Below are 24,220 nucleotides of genomic sequence, written 5' to 3'. Positions count from 1 at the left end.
TTTATGTACAAGATGTATTGGGAAGTACATGTACATTGCATAAGGTTGGTACATGTAACATTATGGGTCACAGTACGGGGCACGTCCGCACGTGTATGAACCTTACGTTTAGTGGCATGGATATTAAAATTGTGTTATAATGTACCAACTCAGGAAGGTTGGCAATATAGGACTAAAACGTATACCAGTGATATTAAAAGTCATTTATTCCGACTGACAAGTTTTGACAAGATAAATATGCATATACAAAAAAATAGCAACACCCATTATAATCAATTTAATTTGCCATCCAATCGCTTCATACCCTCCTCCACCTTTTCCTTTCGACTTTTGCACTTCAAGATAAACAACCCGCTGATGGCGATAATCCTTGAGAGTACAAATGTACCAACGAAATAGAAATGTTCTTGTTAAAAAAAAATCAGTCTTTTAATAATAATAATAATAATAATAATCTTATATAGCGCCAAATCCTTCAAATGACGTTCAAGACGCTAAACAATCATTAAAAAAACTAAAAGTATTTAAAAATATGAAAACCTTTAAAAACTACATATTGTTACACTGTTACTATTAATTCAGAAACTTAGAAATCATGTTTGCTCCATCTTGTTTTGGATTGTACGAATTCCGCAGACTGTCGAATATACTATGTACAAGTTATGAAAATCGTAGAACTCAGAGTTCTTCGTGATGTATCAAGCCCATAAGATCTTCTATTGACGTTTGTGGATATGTGTGCATCTGAATCGTGTTACAACGTAAAGAAACCAAGTGCTCCGAACTTCCAAATTTACTGAAGGAAATGTAAACGGTCCTCGTGAATATAAGCCTATACACGTAAAACAAAATGGAATGTTGGACTTAACCCGAAGGATTAAAATTTGTCCATATCTCTCAAAATATTGTCGTCTTAATGGATCAAACCGAGGGTACAAGGTTCACTCTGGTTGATTGCATATACCACGCACTTTTTACTGGTCTCGAAACTTCAGGTCTCGGTCTTGGTCGCGGACTATCCAGTCTCGACTACAACACTGGACTCATAGTCATATGTCTTCAAAAATATAATCCCTAAAGTGACTTTTCAGAATGCTTAAAGTATGACACGGAGGATTGTTCTTGATATTGTAAGTATTTGCGATAGGTCTCTCGCTATAGTTTTTCGAAGAGGCGATTCCCCAAATTCCGGCCTCGTCTCCGGCTCCATCAGCTTCATAATATGGATCCAAAGATCTTTTAAAAGCCTATTGAAGTCTACACGTAATGGAAATGCTCTAAACTCCGGCCGTATGAAGGCATACTCTCCGAACCAATTTTGACCAATTGTGAATCGGATTCTTCAAAATCGAGCCTGAAAATCTCCTGAAGCCGAAACGAAGCCGAGGTTCGGGAAAACCAAGCCTAAGCCATAGCCAGCTCTTCTTTGGACTGCGAAACCCGTGCAGTGTAGAGCGGCTTCGAGAAAGTCCGCCACACGCTGACCACCAGCTTGATCAGGAACAAGGCAAAGGCCAGGCCCAACAGCACGGCCGTAAAGATGGAGTTGGGTTTGGCTACGTTCCAGTTCTGAGCGATGCTTCCAATCAGAGCAAAGATGACCACCAGCCAGACGGTGTAAGTGTAGCGAAGGTACTTGTCCCAGACGATGTTCTCAAGGACCGAGTAGAGCAGGACCTCTACGAGTAGGATCGAGAGACAGATGGTGCATGCTGTGGATTGCTCCATCCCACCCCAGTAGCTCAGCACGATAGCCAGGTTCAGAAGAGTGGCTATGGTCACCCAGGTTGCGTAGAAGACCAGGCCGTTCTGGATAATTGCACGGATGGCTATAAGCTCGCCCCTGGCAACAAAAATTTCAAAATTAAGAATAAATGCCTACTTTATCCAAAGTTGTTGTTGTTTTTTGTTAAAATTCGCGTCGGGAAGATGTAAGTTTTATAAGCATTGTTTATTCAGTAAAGTTACTCGGGTTGGTCTCGAACCACGCCAAGCAAACTCTTTAAGAATTACTTTAATTCTAGTTGTCTGTTTATTCTACAAATCCCTTTGTTATAGTGTGCATACTCCATCTGTTATTTTCGTTTTCTGGAAGTGAAACCCAAAAAGCCCAGGCATTAGCACAACAGAGCATGAAGAAACATAGAGAGGTGTGGATTATGAAATGTTTATTTTTAAAGGTTGGTCATGATATTCCACGTAAAAAAAACACCCACGGAATCCGGCAGGGATTGAAAATCTCCGCCTACACTGTCGGCCCAGGTTGGATTCTAACCCGGGTACCCATAGTTACAGGACAAGGATAGTAAAATGTCAATGTGCCAACCTGACTCCCAAACATGCATGGCCCATTTCCTCGAGCTGCTTGGTAGAAAACTCGCAAATTAAGTTGCTCAGCAAAAAGCCTCGAAGAGCCAGTCACTATAGCAACATGCATCCATCCAATGGCATTTTGACCGATAACCTGTATCGTTGCTCAGCAAAATGATCTGAGCTAAGTGCTTAGCAGCTCCATATGGAATGGGCTTCAGAAAAATCATTATCGAGATTCAAACCTTACCTCTTGGTTTGCACGAAATCGTAGCCGTGCTTATCCACAAGTCGGTGGTTGATGAACAGAATGATCCACAGCGTGGTGGGCAAGAAAGCAGCCACTACAACAGCAGCAGGCATGTACTGTCGGTCAAACAGGAAGAGCCAGGTGACATTGAGGGCCAGGTTGATAGCATACACCACCAACATCACCGGGGTGATAACAGCAGGACTACGGTAGACGTAACCGGTCTTGTTGCGCCGACAGATGGCGGTCAGTGTGTAGAGAAGGAAGAGCGCCTGGTAGGTATAGATGAAAGCCCAGATGGAGAAGGTCCAACCGGCTGGTGTGATCTCAACGTAGTAGAAGTCGGAGATCTCGCCAGTGTTGTTCAGGAACCATCCTGGATGATCATAGGGATAACACGTGATGGGGTGTTAAATTTAAGCCACTAAATCAAAGCAGGAACAACGTTAACGTCGTCAAATAAGTATCATTTAACGACTCGGGAAGATGCATGACTTTCACAATTTTCAGTGAATAAAACCAAATTACATGTAAATCCACACAACTGCTATAATCTTGGGTAACTTAACATAGCTTTATATAAGGTGGTCGCTTACTTTTTTTACTCGAACTAAACCTTTTGCTTTTCGTCCTTTTAAAATAAATACGTTTGTCTGACATCATGATATGGCATCAATGTTAATTCCATTTTGAATGAGCCAATTACTCAACAGTATTGGCCTCGTTGGTGTTATTTTTTTTTCAAATTTGTCTTTACCGACTGGTCCGCTTGCCCCAATTCCTGCCAGAGCGTTGACGAAGAGGGTCATGATGAACTCAGCCAAGACCAGAGCAGCAAGGCAGATGAACAACACGCTGTGCTTCTTGCTGTCCATGATGATAAGCTGTGGAGGAAGTGTCGCACAATCAAACTTACTACATGTACACAGGGAATAGACATATACCGTTTTATAAACGGGTACATACTAGATCATTTTGCTTGTGCAAGTTTGTTGGTCTGAAGCAACAAAAGTGTTCAAAATCTTAAGCGGGTTGCAAAGCAACTAACTGGGGATTTTTTTTTTTAACTCAGTGGCTACTGGTCCACGAACACACCCCCCTACATCGTAAGCAGTTCATTTTTGCATTACTGCCTGAACAGCTGTTTCGCAACGAACGACGACGCATTGAAACTTAGACTAATCGGCTCCGTGGAGAGGCCAGGCAAGGTTTAATAAGTTAGTTGAATATTCCTGCAGGAAAATAAGATAATAATTATGAAAATCCTGAAAGTCACATTTTTTAATACCTATTCCAATACCAAACCTTAATCCAATTTCTCCGTAGCCTTTTACGATCGTGAGAGCGACAGGCCTATCGCAACTTGTGGTGTTTGAAGCTTCACAAATCACTACTCAACGTTCATCGACACATGACGTGCCTCGGTAAACACGTTTCGTAACAAGTTGAGGTCACTCATCAATGGATATGATACAGAATGTGATCCTTGAACCGTGCAAACGCTGATCCCACAATCTGATCCTCCCGCACGTGTGTGTTCACGTGCAGGTTGAAAGATGTTGGCACGCGACTTACTAATCCAGTGTTTGCGGAGTTCACCGATAAAGCGAAGAGGTCTTTTGATTGCACTACAGCCATCATTGGTGTGTGCTTTTGTTCAACAGGGATACGCATGATGAGTACACATCTTACGCATTCATTGGTAATGAATTACCATTAGAAAACATACTTTAAACTAAAGATGATTGCTGAATGCAAACGAATTATAGGTCATATTTTTGAAGGAATGGGGGCGCTGTAACGACGTTATTTTGGGGTTATACAAGCAAACGTGATTCCGGTTATTAAAAATTCATAGGGGGGCCTATAGTTGCAATCTTATTATTATTTTTTTTTTTGGATGAAGTCAAGGGGGTATTCTGCAATTGTGCCGCTGTACATGTCTATCTTTCTTCACTAAACGTGATATTTCAACTGTTGGTGCCCAAAAAAATGGCGCCAGCAACGCACCCTCATTCACTCAAACAAAAGAAATGTTTCTTATCGAATGTATGCACTTACCGAATCAGCTGAGAAGCATGCAGTCACGAGCAATAACAATTACAGTCACCATTATCCCTTGGCTGGTACCCTGTCTTTTTGGCTATGATTGTACTTCCTAAGCAAATTTATGCGCTGAGCCCCACCCAGTGCCCCTTATCAGAGATAGCGTTGATAGAGCCTTAGAGGCAACGTATATATTGATAAGCACAGTCATCGGAACTTAAATCGCCACAAGTTGCATATATGCGATACCGCTCTGGATGGACAAAGACTCGAGTTGAATTGTTCCAAAGTTTGGTAAGCTATTATAATACTCCTTTCTGCGTTTTCTTTTTACTTTTTTTCCTTGGAAAGAGTGAACTACATGTATATTGTCCAACCATGATCCCATGAACTATAGCAAAAAAGGCCCGCGCTTGGGTGTGTTTTAGATCTGTAATAAAGTCGCATCCGAACCCCTTTATTTTACGTGGGGCTTCCTGGGTTACAGCAAAGGTTGCTCTTTGCTTACAGGAATTTACAGCCGGTGGTTTGATAAACAATTTATTAAAAAGGCCTGTTAGTTGCATTGGTAATTTTCCCTCTGAATACTGTCAAATGACACCTTACACCAGGCTATACACCTTGAACGTAATTTTGGCAGGTCTATATAAGACTATTTTGCAATTTGTAGAGACTCGTGACTGACAGTAAGTGCAATTCTTTTTCCTCCGTGATCTGACTTACCAGGCTATCAGAGCGGATCATTTTGATTATGCAGCACTTCTTTTCCTGAACCCCTCCCCCTCCTACAGTATTTCTTCTACCACCATGGACAGCAAGAAGCACAGCGTGTTGTTCATCTGCATGACTGTTGTAGTCCTGGCTATGTTCATCATGACCATGTTCGTTAACGCCCTGGCCGGAATTGGAGATAGCGTCGGTATCGGTAAAGACAATGTGGGGGAAAAGAATGACATTGAGAAGACGTGTATACTCATTACCGGCACACTGCCGCAAAAATATGGTTCGGCCAGCCTTCTATACAAAAGCCTCACTGGCTCATGGTTACGGTGCGTAAACCTTATCGGTCAGCCGATCACACTCAATGGACTTCGGCAAAACCGCAAGTCCCATCATAAAGATTAAGTTAACCGGACCATTTTTTTTCCAAGAGTGTGATTCTAATGTGTTCAGACGGTTTATTGGTCCGTTCAATATGATATGCAGCACTTTCATGTGTCGGAAAGAAATGTATTTTTTAAAATAAAATATCATCACAGGCCCAACTCCAAAGGTAATATTCTGTTGGGGGAAAGGGTCAGCATAAGCTTTAATGCACACCATGTGCGTTGGCGATTGCTGAATCTGGGTAAGCATTGAGTATGCATTGAGGCATTGAAGTTGGTGACATCACAGGTGAGAGTGGCCCAAGTAAAATTTACACCCTTTCACCTTATTAATTGTATTGCTGAATCTTGGGACCCAAATACAACGGGGTAAAGAGGAGTGGATTGAGAAATAGTCATAAAGGCTTTAATGTGATGTATGTTTTTCTAGAAGAAAAAAACATTGAACAGTTTCAATTATTTGTTTTCTGAATGTTGCACTTTTTTGGCACACTCATGTAAAACAGATCTTTTCAGCCTTTCAGAGATCCTCATTTTGATAATTATGTTTTCCAGTTCAGTGAAATTATTTTTCGAGCCGTTATGTTGTTTCTCTTTTGTTATAACTCCCCTGGCTTGGTTGTCTTTCTGGTGCAGAGTGGTTTCTGAACAGCACCGGCGATCTCTCTGACTACTACTACATTGAGATCACACCGGCCGGTTGGACCTTCTCCATCTGGGCTTTCATCTATACCTACCAGGCGCTCTTCCTTCTCTACACGCTGACCGCCATCTGCCGGCGCAACAAGACCGGTTACGTCTACCGTAGTCCTGCCGTTATCACCCCGGTGATGTTGGTGGTGTATGCTACCAACCTGGCCCTCAATGTCACCTGGCTCTTCCTGTTTGACCGACAGTACATGCCGGTTGCTCTGGTAGTCATTGCTCTTCTTCCCACCACACTGTGCATCTTTCTGTTCATGAACCACCGACTTGTGGATCAGCACGGCTACGATTTAGTCCATACTTACAGGTGAGCTTGTAACTTTAAATCCGAGGCCATTCAGTAGAGTTCCGTAATGAAGCACGATGCACACCAATGATAAATACATGTACCCCCGTATCAAAATTCAGGGAAAATACCCATAACTACCCAAGGTGTCCACTGCTCAATACATATGTCGAATTAAAGCTTCTTTCGTTCTCTTTTCATTTTTGTGGGGTTGACGGATGACTTGGTTGAATCTGACTATCCAAATACATGTAGAGCGATTTTCAGGTCCAATTTCATCAATATCTCTTACACAAGAGTCCGGATCAGACCTTGCACCCTTTACTTGTTACAAACCCTCAAGTGAAAGTGTCCCAAATGTCTTAAGAAAATACATATAAAACTGAGAATTAATAGGACCTATGTCTGTTCTCTTGACGTCTAAGCTTTATTCGTTTGGTTGTATTACCAGAAAGTGTTAACATATAAAACGACAGATGATTGTATTTTCGTAAGGACAGATTTGCACTCTTCATTTTTAAATTTCTTAACAGGGGCGAGCTTATAGCCATCCGTGCAATTATCCAGAACGGCCTAGCCTTCTACGCAACCTGGGTGACCATAGCCACACTCCTGAACCTGGCTATCGTGCTGAGCTACTGGGGTGGGATGGAGCAATCCACAGCATGTACCATCTGTCTCTCGATCCTACTCGTAGAGGTCCTGCTCTACTCGGTCCTTGAGAACATCGTCTGGGACAAGTACCTTCGCTACACTTACACCGTCTGGCTGGTGGTCATCTTTGCTCTGATTGGAAGCATCGCTCAGAACTGGAACGCAACCAAACCCAACTCCATCTTTACGGCCGTCCTGTTGGGCCTGGCCTTCGCCTTGTTCCTGATCAAGCTGGTGGTCAGCGTGTGGCGGACTTTCTCGAAGCCGCTCTACACTGCACGGGTTTCGCAGTCCAAAGAAGAGCTGGCTATGGCTTAGGCTTGGTCTTCCCGAACCTCGGCTTCGTTCAGCTTCAGGGGATTTCTGTTCTAAGGGGGTTATTTCGGAAAGCAGGTCGAAGTTAAGAGTATATTGTGTGGCTCTAATGTTTCTGAACGATTCTAATGACATACAGACGAAACCGAAGCTGGAGATAAAGCCTTAGTTTAGGAAATGGCAAGAGAGTTACGTGCGCTTGCAATCAGCCCGGGTAACTTGCGTCTTTAGTTAATAATAATAACACCAACAAGACCACTCCCTCCGTGCCATCCCAACCTTCCGAATAGACGTGATCACTGTTCACTTTAATACGGAGGCCCATTTAATTGAGAAAGCATCGTGTTACAGTAACACTGTTACTTTATCCTGAACAATAACTAACACAATGCCATCTTGGGGGCTTCCTTGATAGAATTGACAGCGTGACTAATCACATGCCCGGATATGTCTGCACTCTGCCAATTAGCGCGCCTTTTTTCTAATGCATCAACCACCCCCCCCCCCCCCCCCCGCAAAAGAATACACTGTCTTCTTGGTTAGACAGGACAAGATTGATTTTTGTTGTTTAATGTTCTTTTTATCTAGTCCTTCATTCATAAGCACTTCAATAAATATCCATTTAATGTGGGTATGTACCGGTGATCATGTCCATAATGCTTAATTGTATGTTAGTCACGGCTAAACTAAAGTTTGATTCATTTAATATGCAGTCATTGTTATTATAACATTTCACCACTTAAATTTGAAAATTGGGACTAAGCCACGTCTCGAAGAAGGCTGAATTTGAGAAGATGTACAATGAATTATGATTTTTCACCCTATCAAAAAGCCTGACCGTCCTGCGACCGTTTGAAGTGTTTGCATGCTATCCGTATTCCTGTCTCACACCCTGGAACTTATATCAAATTATTTGCCCCGAAAAGTGTCTTGTCATTGGGGTTGAAATTATGACTTAATCTTGGTGATAATTAAACCAATGCACGATTTTGGAAGATTATGTGACTGATATGGTTTTTGTTATCAACTGGGGTCGAACTTTGTACCGTTATTAATCCCTTAAGATGACAGTAATGAAAGATAATCTTTATTGTAAAATAGCAAACATTCCTTGTCACGTCGTTTCATGAAGGCTACGTACATAATTTGATTCAATTTGAAAAGTTGTTGAGAGCATTTTTTAGCATTTTTAGCAACTTTTGATGGCGGATTCAACTTTTTGCCTCATTCCGTATATGAGCACTTTTATGTCGTGTTTAACAAATCAACGCTTCGTGAAGGTTCTGTTTAGGAACACTAAACATCGAGTAAACTCATAAGCGCTTGTTTTGACATTGTTTAAAAGTTGAATATAATAGCTCAATGACTAATTATTTAGAATACACACATTTAAAACAATAAACGAAACACAACAAAAGTATACATGCAATTACAATAACTATCATATAACTTTAAATTTCCCGTTGTTAAACACCCGCACGGCCGATGGCACAAAACTGTTTCTAAAACGGTCGGTTTTTGAACCTTTTGATCTCATCCTTCTTCCTGAAGGCATCACGTGGAAGAACTTACTAGCTGGGTGATGAATGTCCTAAACAATACTCTCGACACGCCTCCTCATTCTCTCTTCATAAATTGTCTTCATGTCATCCAACTTAACTCCAATTATGTACGACGCGTTTTTAGCCACCCGATTCAGTCTATCAATTTGGTGACACTGAACCATGCAGACACTAATGGGCAGGTGTAAAATATAATCAAAATACGACTGCTCACAACAAAGGATTCAAGTCCACGTAAAAAAAAATACACGCGTTTTGGGGCCTTTTTCAAATGTTCAGATACTTGTTTTGACCAAGATTGAGTGTTCATAAGACCAAAACAATTTGTTTTGCTTCCGGTTTCCCTACCGAGCCTATACTGACAGCCCCTACCCTATTTTTCACTACCTACCCTATTTTCGAATGCCATGTAATTGGAAATAGTACTTGTTTTTGTTTTTTTGGCCTAATGAATGTATACCAAGAAACTTAAAACAATGTACAATTTCCACATTTCGCCACGTCCGTTAATGACAATTGGTTCAAATTGACCCTTGTATCCAAGGAATCCAATTATCATTTCCTTAGTTTTGTCAACATTCAAGACAAGATTACTCGAATCACACCGTTTTAAAAAGATAGAAGATACTTTACGTCGATAAATATATATCCATCGCCATTACAAATTAAACCACTTAGGGTGGTACATCAGACGTCCAACATCTTAAAACGTCCACGATGTGATAACAATCAAGGGCGGATCAGGGCGCGTGATGGGGGCGCACGCCCCCCCCCCCCCCGCCATTTTCCTTCAGAAAAAAAACCGCAAGATATATAAGAGAGGGAGAGAGACTCAAAAAGAGAAGAAAAAGTGGAGACAAAACCAATTGTGTGGTTTACGTCAGTGTGTAGCCTGCTAGGATTAGTTGCACATCAGACAACATTTATTATTTGGGGTCTGTCATACTTTTACTAAAGTAAAAAAAAAAGCGACGGGACCAAAAACTGCGACGAGATAGCGCGGGTGCGACAACAGAGGGCGCGCGACGAGACAAGAAAGGCAGCGACGAGACTAGAGAGAGGAGACTTGTTCTGTAAATATGCTATAGATTACAGAAAAACGCACCAGACCCCTCTAGCGGGGCGGGCGGGCACGCCTTCGGCATGGGCGTCAATCGGTGGTGGACAGGTCCCCCCCCCCCCCACACACACACACACACCCAGACAGACACACACTTTTTCAATAGGAGGCATCATAATGCCCCCCCCCCAACTTTTTTCGTCCCCGAATAAATATTGTAGCCTATACAGTTTTATTTAATAGCTCAGGAAAGCTGATTCACTCACTCCAAACTCGAATCTTTTGTTAACTTAAAATTGTCAAAGTGGTCAGATATTGCCTAAGATCGCACAACAGAGCTAGTCTGAGTATCACCCTTTATCCACGGAGACAAGTTTCCTGTATAACGTCTGATATGTCTAAACATGCAAGCCGCGTACAAGCCAATCACAGTCGACTTTACTATAAATTGTGAAGTCATTTCATTCCCAAATCAGGACTACTGACGGTTTGATTGGTCAATTCGAATGCAATGTTTTTAATACAACAGCTGGGCGCACATCGTGAACATGCTACAGAGCGCGTGACACTAACTATAATTATTGTCAAAATTGTGACGTCATTCGGACGAAGCCCACTCTGGCTTTGCTGATTACATTTTGTGTCACTGAAAAGTTGGGGAAAACTTTGAGTGACCCGCTGGGTTGGCGTAAACAGTAAGCAGAATCACAAAGTGAAACCATTTCACGACAGGCTCATTTCTGGGAAGAACAGAAATAGTTCTTGTCAGCATTTTATCTTACTTTTCGTTGACATAGTGAATAGCGGTTCTTTCTTTCAATTTTTTTTTATTAGTAAAACAGACTATTCCTCATATCTTCATTCCACAACCTAATTCTGCATGTTTTTTTAGCTAGCTCAAATTTGTCTTGGAGCATATAGATGGCATCAATATACCAAACAGAAATAATCAAGTTCGGCTTTATTATGCAAGAGCCAAAACGGAAGTTGACAGATTCAATTCATAAGTTTACTTGGCATAGAACTTGTTTTTATTTGCGATGCACAAACACTCTATTCTATTGACGTCATCCGTACGTCACATGGCCAAAAGAAGAGTCAACAATAAACAAGTAATGCAATCAACTTAAGTGGTGTGGACCAAGTTCAAGTGTATCAAGTGTTTGTCTGTTGACGGTGTTTATTGACTTTCTGGTAAATGGGTTATTTTTGGTTGTTTTTTGAAGCACAATGGCAGCGTTTTATTGTATTTTTAATGCATGTAAATAGAGCAAGTTGGATTTAAGTAATTCCGGTTCTCGTTAAGTTTCACGTGACTATACCAGAGAGGTAGGATTGGCGGAAACGAATCACAGTCCTTTTTAAGTTTGATAAAAGTTCGCGAGACGATCGTCAAGAACGTGCACGTGCAAAGTATCATTTAGGCCTATGTCATCAAGTCCTACTTTCGGGGTTACTTCATGTATGTATAAAAACCTTGGTCAGCTCTCTACTTACCTAGATTGGTCGCTGCTTCTCGTGTGATACTGAACTACCAACACATTCTCAATTTGTGCAGTGGGTTTGCTGCGCCCATCCTGATCCTGCCGATTCACGACAGAAATGCCTCACGGCAGCGAACCTCAGTTACTGAACAATAATTACCAAATAATGGCGTCACAAGTCCCGATCAAAGAAGAGGGGATTTCGAAACTGTTCTGTGACGTGTGCGAAGCAAGGACGAACGAGGCGACATCTTGGTGCCGAGAATGCGAGAACTTTCTGTGTGCCTTCTGTAAGTCTGCACACTTGTCGTTCAAGGTCTTGCGGCACCACATGATTGTCGCTCTTCAGGCGGGGATCAAGGAATCGAGCGACGAGGCTGTTGGGGAGAGCACTCCGCATGCTACTCCGACCGGTACGCTGCAAGGGGACAGATGCGAGAAACATCCAAGTAAAGTCCTCCAATTCTTTTGCGAAACCTGTCAGAAGGTGATCTGCCGCGAGTGCAGCGTTGTCGATCATCCAACACCGGACCACAAGTGTGTCGATTTGAAAGACGTCATTGGACACAAGCGAGAAGCACTCCTGATGACGATCAAAAGTTCTAAGCAAGCCGAATCTCAACTCGACACGGATCTGAATCAGCTCTCTGAGTTGGATCGACGGATCGAGTCGGCGACGCACACAGCTCAAGCCGAGGTTAACCGCGCAGCCGACCACGCGCTCGTGGTCTCGCAGAAACGAGTGGAGGAAAAACGGCAGTGCCATCTCCAAGACATCATCACTCTTGGGATGCAGAGGAAGAACATTGTCACCGGTCGCAGAGATGCGCTTCAAAACGCCCTGGCATGCTTGAGGCAGACTCAGAGTTTGGCTGCAAGGATTTTGGAGAACGGCTCTGATCAAGAAGTGCTGACGAGTTACGACGCATTGAATGCATCTCTTCACAAACAGATGAACTCTTTGGACTCAGCATGTGGGCTTGAGAGTCATCTTGACAAGTTTGCATTCTCCTCTGACAAACACGATCCTATCAAGAGCTTAAACAGAGTGTTTGGCATTGGAACTCTTGGGCACGTCACAGGGGAGTGGATCCTGCACCGAGAAATAGGTTGTGAACTGAGCAACGCCGGCTCCCTCGCCGTGTCCCGTTGGGGAGAGGTGATCGTGGTGGAGAACCAGAGGCGAATCGCTCAGCTCTTCGATCAGACAGGTGAACGCAGGCTTTCGCTCGCCACGGTCGACAACATCATGAAGGAAACACGGGTGGGTGTCGACAAGATCTTAGGGTTCATTCGAGCAGTAGCATTCTCCAAAGCCGGCCACATCATCATCTGCGATTGCTCCAATTTCGTCAAGGTCTTCAGCAGGCAGGGGAGGTACCTGTGCGCCTTCAAGACTACAGCAACTGGAGACAACTGTTCCAATCCCGTATTGCTCTGCTGCCTCGCCGTGGACGACAGGAACCGCGTCTATGTCGGCGATCGCAACCGGCGGTGTGTGACAATCCACGAGCCAAACGGCAGCAGGATACGGCTGATCGAATGCACGCGACCAGCCCAGCTGACTGTCGCTGGCAAGTACCTAGTCGTACTTCCAGCTGACCCAACGGACTCCACCAAGTTACTGGACCACATAGGGAGCACCCAGCGGGCTCTTGCCGTGCCAGATACCCTGAGACCGTGGCTGCCTGTTTCGGTGGCCTGCTCCGCGGAAAACAAGAAGATTTTCGTAGTAAATGGGCACAAGGACGGTGACAGAGCCGTCCACGAGTTCAGCATGGAGGGAGACTACAAGGGCTGCGTCACTAGGAACTTGGCGCAACCGGCCGGCATTGCATTGTCGCACTCGCAAGATGGTGAAGAACTGTTTGTAGCCGACGATAAATCGATCAAGGTTTTAAGAAAGATCTAAAGATTTAATGGTTTTCAAAAGTGTTGCCTCAACCAATGTTAAATGAAATGGATATGCGTATATTTACTGGCACATGAAAAAACAAATGGAGGCCATCTCATATGTATTAAAATTAACGCAAATGTATTACAACTTTCCCATTCTTCAATTACATAAACAATACTATATTCTTCCGAATTGGAGTGTGGTTTAAGGGTATCAACAAATGTCCTTTAAAGATTGGTATTAAAACAGTATTTTTTTGGCAGCAAAAGAGATATTTTGAATGTCAGTAATATGCAAGTGGTATTAATATGCCATTTTGTACTATTTTAGCCGTGTAGGAACGGTTACTTTTTTGTTTGTTTAAAGGGAAAAACTGCTTGGTTTCCGTCATCCAATTACAATGTGATGTTCGGTCAGCTCATGTTTATTCATTAATCGAGAACGTTTTGAGAAATATCTCAAAAAAATACTGAAATATGCTTTTGTACGTGTTCAAACTAACTGTCACAATACTTTCATTGTAAAATTTAAAAGGTCAATGCATTTTAAGTGTAATAACCACAGGACTGTTTTATTTCCTTTTTTAACAATTTTAACCTTAAGTGTACTAACCCCCCACGAAGATAATTTTTTTACCAACGTCGGGGCTTTAACTCAGACTAATGAATATTACAATTTTATGTCATTTTCATAATTAATAATTGTCCGGCTTGCTCTACTAAACATTCTTGTATTTTTCACCTTTAGCGAACCAGACTGCTTTCGTATCAGAGATAATCCTTGCGGTGTTTCGTTTATCTTAGTGGTTGTGCTTATTCAAATGAACTTTCAAACCATCGTTTCGTATAAAGAAGTAAACTAGGCCTAATGTAGAATTGAGCAGTGAGTGACCTTTTTTAACACGTCTAATCTAAATAATGGCCCTTGTTTACAATAAAGGTTAAGGCGGATTCATACATATTACCAATCGGTCAAGGTTTGAAAGAGGATCTGAAGATGTAAAAGATTCGAACTAAACTGTTTTGTGAAAAAACTATGATTTTTTTTACCCAAAACCTAATAAGGTATATATGCATGTATGCATAACATTATTTTTAAGCACATGAAAAGGAATGGAGGTCATTCCACAGAAAAACTTAAATGTTGCAAAGAAGTGGGCTTATATGACTTTATACGGAAAGAGGAACTACAATGCGGAAGAAAGTGTAAATTGAGTAGGAACCATATTTTACAGCATTTCTCTTGGAGTACCTTAAAAAGCTGAAATGTAAAGGAATATTTAGCCGTTTTGTAGTTCTTCGTTTTGAAGGGGACACTGCAGCTCCGCTTCCTTACCCCTACCCCCATTTTAACGCGGTGTTCGGTCATCTCGTTTGTTTCATTCGCTGATATGGTTAAGTGTAAATTATAGTAAAATGTGCGTTTTTAAAGTGTTAGATGTACCTTTTACAATATCGTCACTGTACAATGTTTACTGGATTTTCAGTGTAGTATATCAACTGAATTTCTTTTATTGCCTGTGTAATTTGGTTGACAATCACCTCCAAATTGAAACTTAATGTGTTTGCCCTCCCACGAAGTTGATACTTTTTATTTACGAGTCGGCCATCTTAAATTGAAAGCTAGGAAAACTGCTCGTCTTTTTGAACTTGTGAAGAGAAATGAAAGCAATGAAATAAAACTTCATTACACAAATTAAAACCAGTCTGCTCTGACGAAAAAATTAGAATTTGTGATTAAACATACCCTGTTTTAAATCACATTTAAAAAAAAGAAAAAGAAAGTAAGACTTAGCAGCATACCATTCAACGGTTTACAATTTATATAATAGATTGAGTGAGCACGATCCAGAATAAAGTCCTTGTGAATTAGGTATATTGTGTAATCTGTGCACGTTCTCATAATTGCCAGCACGTGAATATTTGAGTTTCTGTGTCATTTTTAAATAATTGTTATTTCTTGTCATCTCCTCCTTCAGGAAAGGCCGTGGTTTGTTACATTACAATACATGCAGTGTTCTGTCAGTGATCGTGCTCACTTAATGTGCTTGTACAACTCCATTCAACAATACTGTAGATTTGTACCAATGAATGTCAAAAAAATGCTTATGATCTCTTTGTTAGCATGCATGTCAATATGTCTTAATTGAATCACGTTCCGTGTATTTAAAACTCTGTTACACGATGACAGTACATTTTTTAGATACAGCATGCATGGTACAATAACGTGAAAACTCACTGTTCAAATTTATTTGTAAATAATCAACATGGTAAACAATCAACAGCAATCAAACTTGCAGTTGCAACATTACATTTCTAATTCCTGTTCATAAAACACCATTTATTTCTTGAATTTCCCAATTCAAAACTCACAAATAAAATCCTGCGTTAGTCATATTCACACAATCAAATAACGTTAAATATAATTTTTGTCATTCAAATTCAAATAATATTCCATGTTAAATGCAAATAAAAGAGCCATTCTTCACGATATCAATTTCATAACCTGTTGTGTAAAACATTACCACAACATAATAAATTCACATAAGGGAGACACTACTGATGAGGAAATAATCATTGCACTCAAACCTGTAAGTCACTGATATTTTCAGTTCACAAAACATCACGAAAAACTTTAGATGGTTCCAATAACTTTCAAACCAGAAATGGAGAAAATACACAAGAACGTTGTGACCCAATTGTGCGTCTTCAGCGACCAATTCCACACTTATCATTATCACTCCAAACAACAGACTTATGAATCAAGCATGGTAGGAACAAATTTGAAGTTCAAAAAGAAACAATGGAGACCTAACTTATCACCAAAAGGACTTTTCTCTTTCCAACCCTTGCAGAAACCACTGCTGTACAAAAACAAAATTCATCACAACTTAAGTTCGAAATTTGATTTGGTCACGCAATCCTTTCTTGCGAATGTATATTGTTAAATAGGTGACCCAGAATACTACAGTATTTAGGCTCCAATGATTATGGAGCAAGAGAAGAAGTTTGATTCCCAGCCCCTCAATGAACATAGATGAGAGCCAGTCAAAGAGATGGGTCCAGTCAGAACATGCACACAAACATACAGTTCAAACACTTCCCCCAACCTACTCACACATTGTAGTCAAACGGGCAACCAAATGGTCGTTCATGCCTTGCACTCTTTTACACCAATGAGAGGGTTCCTGCACACAGAGCCTACAGGGGATGAGATGGGTGGGTGAAAAACCCCTGGTTCCTCAGTCTGGATACATGTATTTATGACGAAATAGTCCCTTTAAAGCTACGATCCTTTTCTGATAGCACAATACAAATTTCAATGAAGCAGGATTCTAGCCCGAGGAACACTAAAATGGTTTACATCTACTCTTATAAATTGGCTATCAAGCCATAGGTTAATAGACTTACAATTTGTCCACCCAAAACAACTCTAGTCACAACTTGGTAGGGCATAAACAATAGGCTGGATAGCTAATTTGAAAGAGCAGCAGTATGGTTCTCAGGTCACAGACTCAATCTTTTCTTAAATCAATTTGGTCTTCATGATTTAAAACAAAAATCCAAATATAACTAATCTGACAAGTGTGAAGTTCCACAAAAAGTAATTTTTTCCTGGTAACTTAGAACCTGCAGCCTGATGAATCCCAACTACATTGTACCTACGTATACTGACCACACCCAGGTAAAAATAAGTTTACCTACCATTCAACAACAACACAACAAACTAGTAAATTTCCAAATATATTTTATAACATCAAATATGTAATCAAACTTTTAAAAAATATAGACATTATCTATAAACTAACTGGAAGATTAGGTACAACTGGGGCACTGTTGGTTGATAGAAGGCTGGATGGAATATAGGTTGCAATGATCTAAGGTTGTGCATTGAATGTGTAGAAATTGTGAGGTGGTTTTTTTTTTTATAAATAGTGTCGAGCACGTGGGTAATTTCTTTCATTTTCCATCCCAATGGAACTGCTACTTGAACTCCCCGACCCAAATAAATCTAGAGAGAACTTTCATTGATTGAACAGTACAATTTGAATATTGAAATCATGGAAAAAAGAGCTAGCGCTGTTTCATTTTGGAAGTCTTTTGTAATTTAAAATGTCTTCATTGAAGCTATAAAACTCCTTTGTGCAATGTGGCCAGGGATTGCACTCCAAGTTGCAATGCTAGCAACATTAGCAATCTCGCAAATCTGGAAAATGGAAATTAGGGATCACTCCGAGTAGATGTCCTTTGTATCCCAAATCATAAAAAAATGTATTAAGTTCATTTTATCCAAAAAATACCTCATGCAAAAATGCGAAACACACATTCATTTTTCAGAACAAAATTGGAATATTTGCTGGTTCCAAGGATGATTTTTTTATGTGGATTTCATCGACATGCACAACCAAAAGGTTTCCTGAATGAAAAACACACACTTATCAATATAATAACTCTTTTATGACAGACTTTACTGTACACTGTAAGACCTGTGTTACGTTGTATCTTTGTTGCTCATCATGTAGTCTAGTTGTTCCTTCTCCAGATCCATGGGCTCAAAATCTGTGGAGTTGGACAAGAAATTTGGACTACTTGTTAAGTTGACTACAAGGTAAGACACACTATGTGTGCCCACTGGTTCCTGCTCTCACATTGCATCAAGAATGCACAACTGATTTGTTTACAAATAACAAGTTCGAGTAAGAACTATTGTTTGACTACTTCAATTGAACTACTGTAGTATACTACAAGTACTTGGAACCAGACCACAAGGCAGTTGCTGCAGGCATCATAGTGCAAAGCACAGAGCAAGGACCAAGAAGTTTCGTGATGACATTCTGACAAGCGCTTGACTAGCTATGGATGCAAGTTGCTAATATAGTGTGCTGGGCTGCTGGCCTAAGTTAGTTGGCTAATGGTTCTCACCCAAACTTTCCCAAAGCTGCAATATTAATGTCAGAGAATAGAGCACCTTTGCATGGGCGTACCACACTAACAATGCTTAGCATGCATTATTTTCAGTACTTACTCTGAAATAGCGGGTGTTCCCTCTTGTCCAGATATTCTACTGTGATTGGTGACATTGCGTCCACTGAGTAAAAAATACAATGACAACTGTACATGTACATTCATTTCAATTTTTCAACCAATATCAACGTGATGCTGGTCTTTTTGTCAATATAAGTACAAAGGGTTTTATATAAAGAAAACAATTACAATTAAAAAACACAATATGTACAACCTTGTTATTACTTGGGTCAATATTGGTCAAGCCCCCATTGGTTTGTACACAGTATACCAGGAGGTGAGGAAGAACATTTTGACCATGTGACCTCTCAAATAGTAGGAGGGTTAATGTTCTCAAATGTTGTGCATACAACATACAAGATTTTTTTTAAATACTGCCCTTAATTTACCAAATTTAGTTAGTCCGTATATTGTTTGCAATCGGTTAAACATCTATGAACAGGTGTGAGCCAGCTACATGTAGTGTGATTCCCTGACCTGACAATTCCCAGACATCTATAAATTGCTCAGTTTCATTTGATGTAGGGCAGGGAACCAGACTACAAGAACATAATTTTCCCCTTGGTTTTTCCAGAATCTATGAATACAAAACTTTAAAACAGGTTGGTGTAACAATATTTGCTGCAAAATACTAACCCCCAAATCCATTCAATTCTGAAATTACAGCAAAAGCAAACATTGTAGATTACCTTTAAAAAGAATATATTATTGGGAATATCAAACAAGTTCACAATTGTAAATTCATTGTTTTTATAGAGCTTACCTCTTCTTTGCTGTTTCCCTTCTTGGATTTCTGCTTTTGTTCTGTTCCATGCTAGAACCAAATATAATTCAATCTTTTGAATGGGCAATATATCTACAAATCTAGTTAAATCAAACACAATGTGTGCCTTGCAATTAATATATGAAAAGGAAAGAAAAGCATCCTGTAAAGATTGGGGTATGAATAGGGGGGCACAAAAGTAACTTGCTCTTTGACAGATTTGTCGCAACTCGCTAGTTTCTGCATTGCATGTGCAGCGCCAATCCTCACTAAAATTTTAAAAACGTAAATTTCACAGAAGTACATTTACATTAGTTTAACTCATGAATACATTGGAAACTGCCTGTGGTTTTCTTTTTACACTATGTTGGATTTTATGGTTGTCTTTGAAACCAAAATTAGAAATCCCCCTTTTCCTACAATACTCATAATTGAGACTAGAAGAAACTTGTAAATTTCTGCACCATGAAAAAACAACCTTGTGACTATGATTGCATCATCTCAACAAATGACCACATCCTGGGTCTAAATGAGTCTTCCACATGCGTGAGTCAAATAGCAGACAGTAAAAAAGGATCCATGAACTTGCTTTTAGTTATAACTGCAATTTCCTGCCGAGTGTGGCTTTGTTTCACAGCGAGCAAGCCACATTGAAATATATGCTATTTCAGTTATTTTCCTGTGACTAAAAAAAATGGGATACATTTATACCTGAAATAAAGTGTCATATTTATATTACTGAGTTTGCTTGATGGGAAATGATTTGGCAGATAATTGTTTACAACCAGTCTCTTTATTTTGAAGCAAGACCAAAAAATTGTGGTTAGTACGTATACGGTTTAGTAATGATACAGTTTATCTGCCCATCTTTGGTACTCGTTTCATACATGTATAAAAAACTAATTATCCAACAAAAAAGCATCTTTGGCATACAATTTGAACCTCTCCCAATGCCTTAAAAACAGAAACCTCAGAATAACACTCACATTTTGCATGTTAAAACTAGGTGCCAAAACAAGTATTTAAAAAAACGACTTTTTCCCCCCAAAATCATGCTTAATAACACTCCATCTCACTGTCACACCACTTCAATGAAAGATTTTGTTGTCCTCTTAAATTTGATACCACACCTGCTGTTGATATGCTTGTAGTTCTAAAGATAAAACAAATTTGAATTTGTCCACTTCTTAATGGAATTGCCCTTTTGAGGTTTTTCTCAAAAAAAATATTGTATGAAAATTGTAGCACACGTGAAACATTGTACTTTCAAGTTAAGCTCATTTAGCTCAAAGAAAATTTCAAAATGTCAGCAATAGTTTAAACCTGATCATTAAGAGTAAAATTCAACATACAATATCAGTTTAAAGGGAATATACATCATTTGCTTTTGCTGTAATTTTCAGAAATGGATGAAATTGGGGGGTTGGAAATATAAAGCAAATATAGTTACACTGACTTTTTGGAGGTTTTGGGTTCGAAAATGCTATAAAAACCAAGAAAAACGATCATTTTCCTGTAGTCTGGTCCCCTGACTCCATATAAGAAGAAACAGAGCAGTTTACATACATTGGGGAATTGTAAGGTCAGGGAACCAGTCTAGCTGGCTCGTACCCGTTCATAGGTTTGTAATCGATTGCAAACAAGTGCAATGGTCAATTGGGGCCAGTATTTGAAAAAAAAGCCAGTTGTTTCCAACGCTGATCGGCCGATCAGCGTTGGAAACTGATACAAAAATACCACTTTTCTTGAAAATGACAGTATACCAGGTGCCATAATTTTACAGGATGCTTTAGACTGTCATTTACCAACATCCTATTAACAGAGATGCCACAAGGTTTGCTTGAAAAAAACGGAACTGGGTCTGCTTGAAAAAAACCGGAACGGCTGCTTGAAAAAACCGGACTTTTGTGTGTGTGAAAAAGCCACTCCGTGTCCGACACAAAGTCCCCGCTGTCATCTTTATCTTGTAGCCAAGCCAAGTTCTGTTTATTTTTTAATTTTGCTTCTATGTCCTTGAAAGCTGTCGGTTCGTTCAATCACTTTGACTTTTTCCATCCTAATATTTATTCTGCCTACCCGAATTTCCAACGTAATATTCGACACGAAACATGCATGATTCCACAACACTGCTGTCGGTGTACATGATCCTTGCACTACGCGATGCGCTCAACGAAAACATGGTTGGTACCCGCATTTTTTGTATTCACATATATCACTGCGATCGGAAACCACCGATAGCTGAAATGATAGACTTGATTTCCAGGCTGAATGCTACGTGTGCTTAGCACACAACACGCCCGCACGCGGTGAAGCACGCGCGAGGCGCCGTTGTATACTGCGTGCAATTAAGTACGTTGGCCGTTTGTATCGCATGCAGGCTCGGCAACAACATACACAAAGACTGTTTTTAAGACTACTTCAACGAACAACGTTGTGCCATGCGTGCGCCTAAATGTACTAAATCGAGGTAAAAATCAACGCATTTCCACAGTTTTTCTTCTCTTTTTCTGGTTAATTTGACGGCCGGAAAAACCGGAATTTTGTGAGATTTTTTTTAAAAACCGGAATTCCGGTTAAAACCGGAAAAGTGGCATCTCTGTATTAAGGTATTTCGCAAAAACTTGGTAGTTTTATTTTTCGATGTTTGCAAATGTTGTATATTCCCTTTAACTTGCTCTCCCATTGGTATTTTCAAGTCTCAACCTGTAAAACACTTTGTTTTGAAATTGCTGGGTTTTTTTCAAGCAAGACACAAGCTATTAACTAGTGAATGAGACATCCCAACAATGGAATTTAATTACTACATGTATAAACATTTGGAATTATTTGCTGCCTCACAATAACTCAAGCGTATCTTTTGTCCACTAGGGATGCACAATAACCCAAATTAAAGTGTACTTTCAGAGGATTGAAAACATCCAAATTAGAAAATAGGTATCTTTTCTGTATGAATAAAAGACAAAGATTGAAAGTTTGTCCTTTTTAATTCTATGGTTCTCATTTCCGACCGACTTATTTTTTTTTTTTGCTTTTGCCAGAAAAAAAAAACACTTTTATTTAATTTTATTTATTTATTTGTAAATTGATTAAACCACTAAAGGATATTAATTTTGCTTGGTTCAAATTACCTTCACTAAGCATTCTGACTTTCTCTAAGTGTTCAGGTGGGAACTGGTCAGCAGGCACTTCAATCTCATTGTGGAACCGTGAGTTGTTGCCTTGCCACTTACCAGATGGGCTGGCACTGTGAAACACTGGCTTGGGTGAGGTATGTAGACTAAGGGCAAAGAGAGACATTTCAATTGTGACATTTGCAATTGTGCAACAATATAGGCTTCTTTTTGAATATTTTTATGTGTAAATGTAACATACATTTTGTCTGGATTAAATTAACTTTGAAGTGTTTAGATGTATTTCAATATTCCTTTTTAAATATATTTATATCCGTATTGTATATCCCATGTTTTTAATGATGGCCCATTGAAATCATCCTAGAGGTGATATGGCTACCATCAGTAAATTACATTATCGTTATTATTTTAAGTAATACTAGTAATAGTTGCTCTCATTCCTAAATCTATGGGTGTCCTTCTGGTTAGACACTTACAGACAATAATTAATAGAAACAACATGAACAGTCATGAGTAAAACAATAAAATCAAATGCAAAAAAAAAACCCCAAAAAGCCCAGGTATACTAGGCCTACAAAGTCAGCATTCTAAGGTATGCCTCACATTTACAATAAAGGGAGAAAATTAACACGAAGTGAACAGAATAAATAATAATCGCACACCAACGAATTTCACAGATGAGGGAATAAAACTTATAGTACTAACTAGGACCTAGGCCCATTACCCTGCCTGCCTGCATCCATTATCATGAAACCACATCCCATCAATTAGATTAGAAGACGCAAAATTACACATGAATTAGTTATATTTCTCCGTGTAAACTATTACAAATACAAGTAATACCCATAGTTCTAGGGGTATGTAGCCAGAGGTATTGGAATTGAAGGCCTTCGGGCCACAGTTTTTAGGTAAACTTGTTTTAATTCCAGGCATAGGGCCTATGCCCCTGGCTTTCATTTATGTTTTCTTTGTTTTTGTTTTTTTATATTTTGTGAATGTTTGTTGTTTGTATGTGTTTTTAATGCCGAATAAATAATAATAATAATAATAAACCATGTTTCTTGCGATTTAGTTTAACATTAAGTTAAGTGCTTTAATTTCATCTGTTCCTTGCTCGATGATTTCATTGGATCATCTCCTCTAATTTCTCTCACCTCATTCCGTTCACACCCCCAGCTGATTCTGGCCTCCCGTCGCGTGATGTATCTTGATCGAGTTGTTGCGTCAGAACTGTGGAGTGTGTGGGGATTTTAAAAACAACGCGCAGTTACGTAAACTCGAACATCTGTGCAAGTGCAATGATTTCAAATAAGGAAAAATGCATTGTCCAAAATAGAGATCGGATAATCCAGCGTATATCAAAGCTATTTACCTCTTCTGTTGTGGACGTTAAACTTGCTTGGCCCTTGGTGCACCTTATACATGTTGATTTGTTGTTACCATGAAACTCAACGTAACATTTGCGCAAATGACAATACGTGATATGATATGGCTGCGTAAACGCTATTGAGTGCGTGCAAGAATGGTTATGCAGGACTAGTCAGGCTAGGCACACGTTTCTTTCGAATGGAAGGGGAGCCCAGGTACCAGTCATTGCAACAAAAGTAAGCATCGATTCCTTTTTATA

The 24,220-nt window shown here is 39.9% G+C and overlaps 3 protein-coding genes across 7 annotated transcripts; 1 reads left to right on the top strand and 2 right to left on the bottom strand.

Moving 5' to 3' along the window:
* Window positions 1–185: 185 nt before the first annotated feature.
* On the bottom strand, window positions 186–5,412 carry LOC119737232. 4 transcript variants are annotated; one of them, XM_038211422.1, is made up of 4 exons: window positions 5,330–5,412; window positions 3,318–3,444; window positions 2,561–2,936; window positions 186–1,843 (listed from the first exon to the last, which is right to left on the bottom strand). In XM_038211422.1, the coding sequence occupies exons 1-4, from the start codon at window positions 5,348–5,350 to the stop codon at window positions 1,405–1,407; spliced, it is 963 nt and encodes a 320-aa protein (XP_038067350.1). In that variant the 5' UTR covers window positions 5,351–5,412; the 3' UTR covers window positions 186–1,404. The 4 variants fall into 4 exon arrangements, with proteins under 4 accessions (XP_038067350.1, XP_038067353.1, XP_038067352.1 ...); XM_038211425.1 differs by lacking the exon at window positions 5,330–5,412 and adding an exon at window positions 4,622–4,645; XM_038211424.1 differs by lacking the exon at window positions 5,330–5,412 and adding an exon at window positions 3,866–4,041.
* LOC119737234 lies at window positions 4,153–8,667 on the top strand. Of its 2 annotated transcripts, none has more exons than XM_038211427.1 (4): window positions 4,153–4,262; window positions 5,398–5,531; window positions 6,349–6,724; window positions 7,237–8,667. In XM_038211427.1, the coding sequence occupies exons 2-4, from the start codon at window positions 5,414–5,416 to the stop codon at window positions 7,673–7,675; spliced, it is 933 nt and encodes a 310-aa protein (XP_038067355.1). In that variant the 5' UTR covers window positions 4,153–4,262; window positions 5,398–5,413; the 3' UTR covers window positions 7,676–8,667. The 2 variants fall into 2 exon arrangements, with proteins under 2 accessions (XP_038067355.1, XP_038067354.1); XM_038211426.1 differs by lacking the exon at window positions 4,153–4,262 and adding an exon at window positions 4,792–4,900.
* A 7,220-nt stretch (window positions 8,668–15,887) lies between these two features.
* LOC119737799 (MAPK regulated corepressor interacting protein 2-like) lies at window positions 15,888–24,134 on the bottom strand. Its single transcript, XM_038212413.1, has 6 exons — window positions 23,966–24,134; window positions 23,748–23,823; window positions 22,591–22,739; window positions 19,463–19,513; window positions 18,701–18,763; window positions 15,888–18,234 (listed from the first exon to the last, which is right to left on the bottom strand). The coding sequence occupies exons 1-6, from the start codon at window positions 24,015–24,017 to the stop codon at window positions 18,167–18,169; spliced, it is 459 nt and encodes a 152-aa protein (XP_038068341.1). The 5' UTR covers window positions 24,018–24,134; the 3' UTR covers window positions 15,888–18,166.
* Between the last annotated feature and the right edge of the window lie 86 nt (window positions 24,135–24,220).

Source organism: Patiria miniata, unplaced genomic scaffold, assembly GCF_015706575.1.
Source record: "Patiria miniata isolate m_02_andy unplaced genomic scaffold, ASM1570657v1 HiC_scaffold_3, whole genome shotgun sequence".
Taxonomy (NCBI): domain Eukaryota; kingdom Metazoa; phylum Echinodermata; class Asteroidea; order Valvatida; family Asterinidae; genus Patiria; species Patiria miniata.
The sequence above is the reverse complement of the archived record's forward strand: the minus strand, read 5'-3'. Positions and strand labels throughout refer to the sequence as shown.

Coding starts and splice junctions, on each gene's coding strand:
- LOC119737232 (XM_038211422.1), bottom strand. CDS start 5,350: ATGATCCGCTCTGATAGCCTG. Junction 3,445..5,329: donor TGATCCGCTCTGATAGCCTG/GTAAGTCAGATC, acceptor CTTCCTCCACAG/CTTATCATCATGGACAGCAA. Junction 2,937..3,317: donor TGGGGCAAGCGGACCAGTCG/GTAAAGACAAAT, acceptor ATGATCATCCAG/GATGGTTCCTGAACAACACT.
- LOC119737234 (XM_038211427.1), top strand. CDS start 5,414: ATGGACAGCAAGAAGCACAGCGTGTTGTTCATCTGCATGACTGTTGTA. Junction 5,532..6,348: donor TGGAGATAGCGTCGGTATCG/GTAAAGACAATG, acceptor TTTCTGGTGCAG/AGTGGTTTCTGAACAGCACC. Junction 6,725..7,236: donor GATTTAGTCCATACTTACAG/GTGAGCTTGTAA, acceptor ATTTCTTAACAG/GGGCGAGCTTATAGCCATCC.
- LOC119737799 (XM_038212413.1), bottom strand. CDS start 24,017: ATGTATAAGGTGCACCAAGGGCCAAGCAAGTTTAACGTCCACAACAGA. Junction 22,740..23,747: donor GGGGGTGTGAACGGAATGAG/GTGAGAGAAATT, acceptor CTTTGCCCTTAG/TCTACATACCTCACCCAAGC. Junction 18,764..19,462: donor AGGGAAACAGCAAAGAAGAG/GTAAGCTCTATA, acceptor TTTTTTACTCAG/TGGACGCAATGTCACCAATC.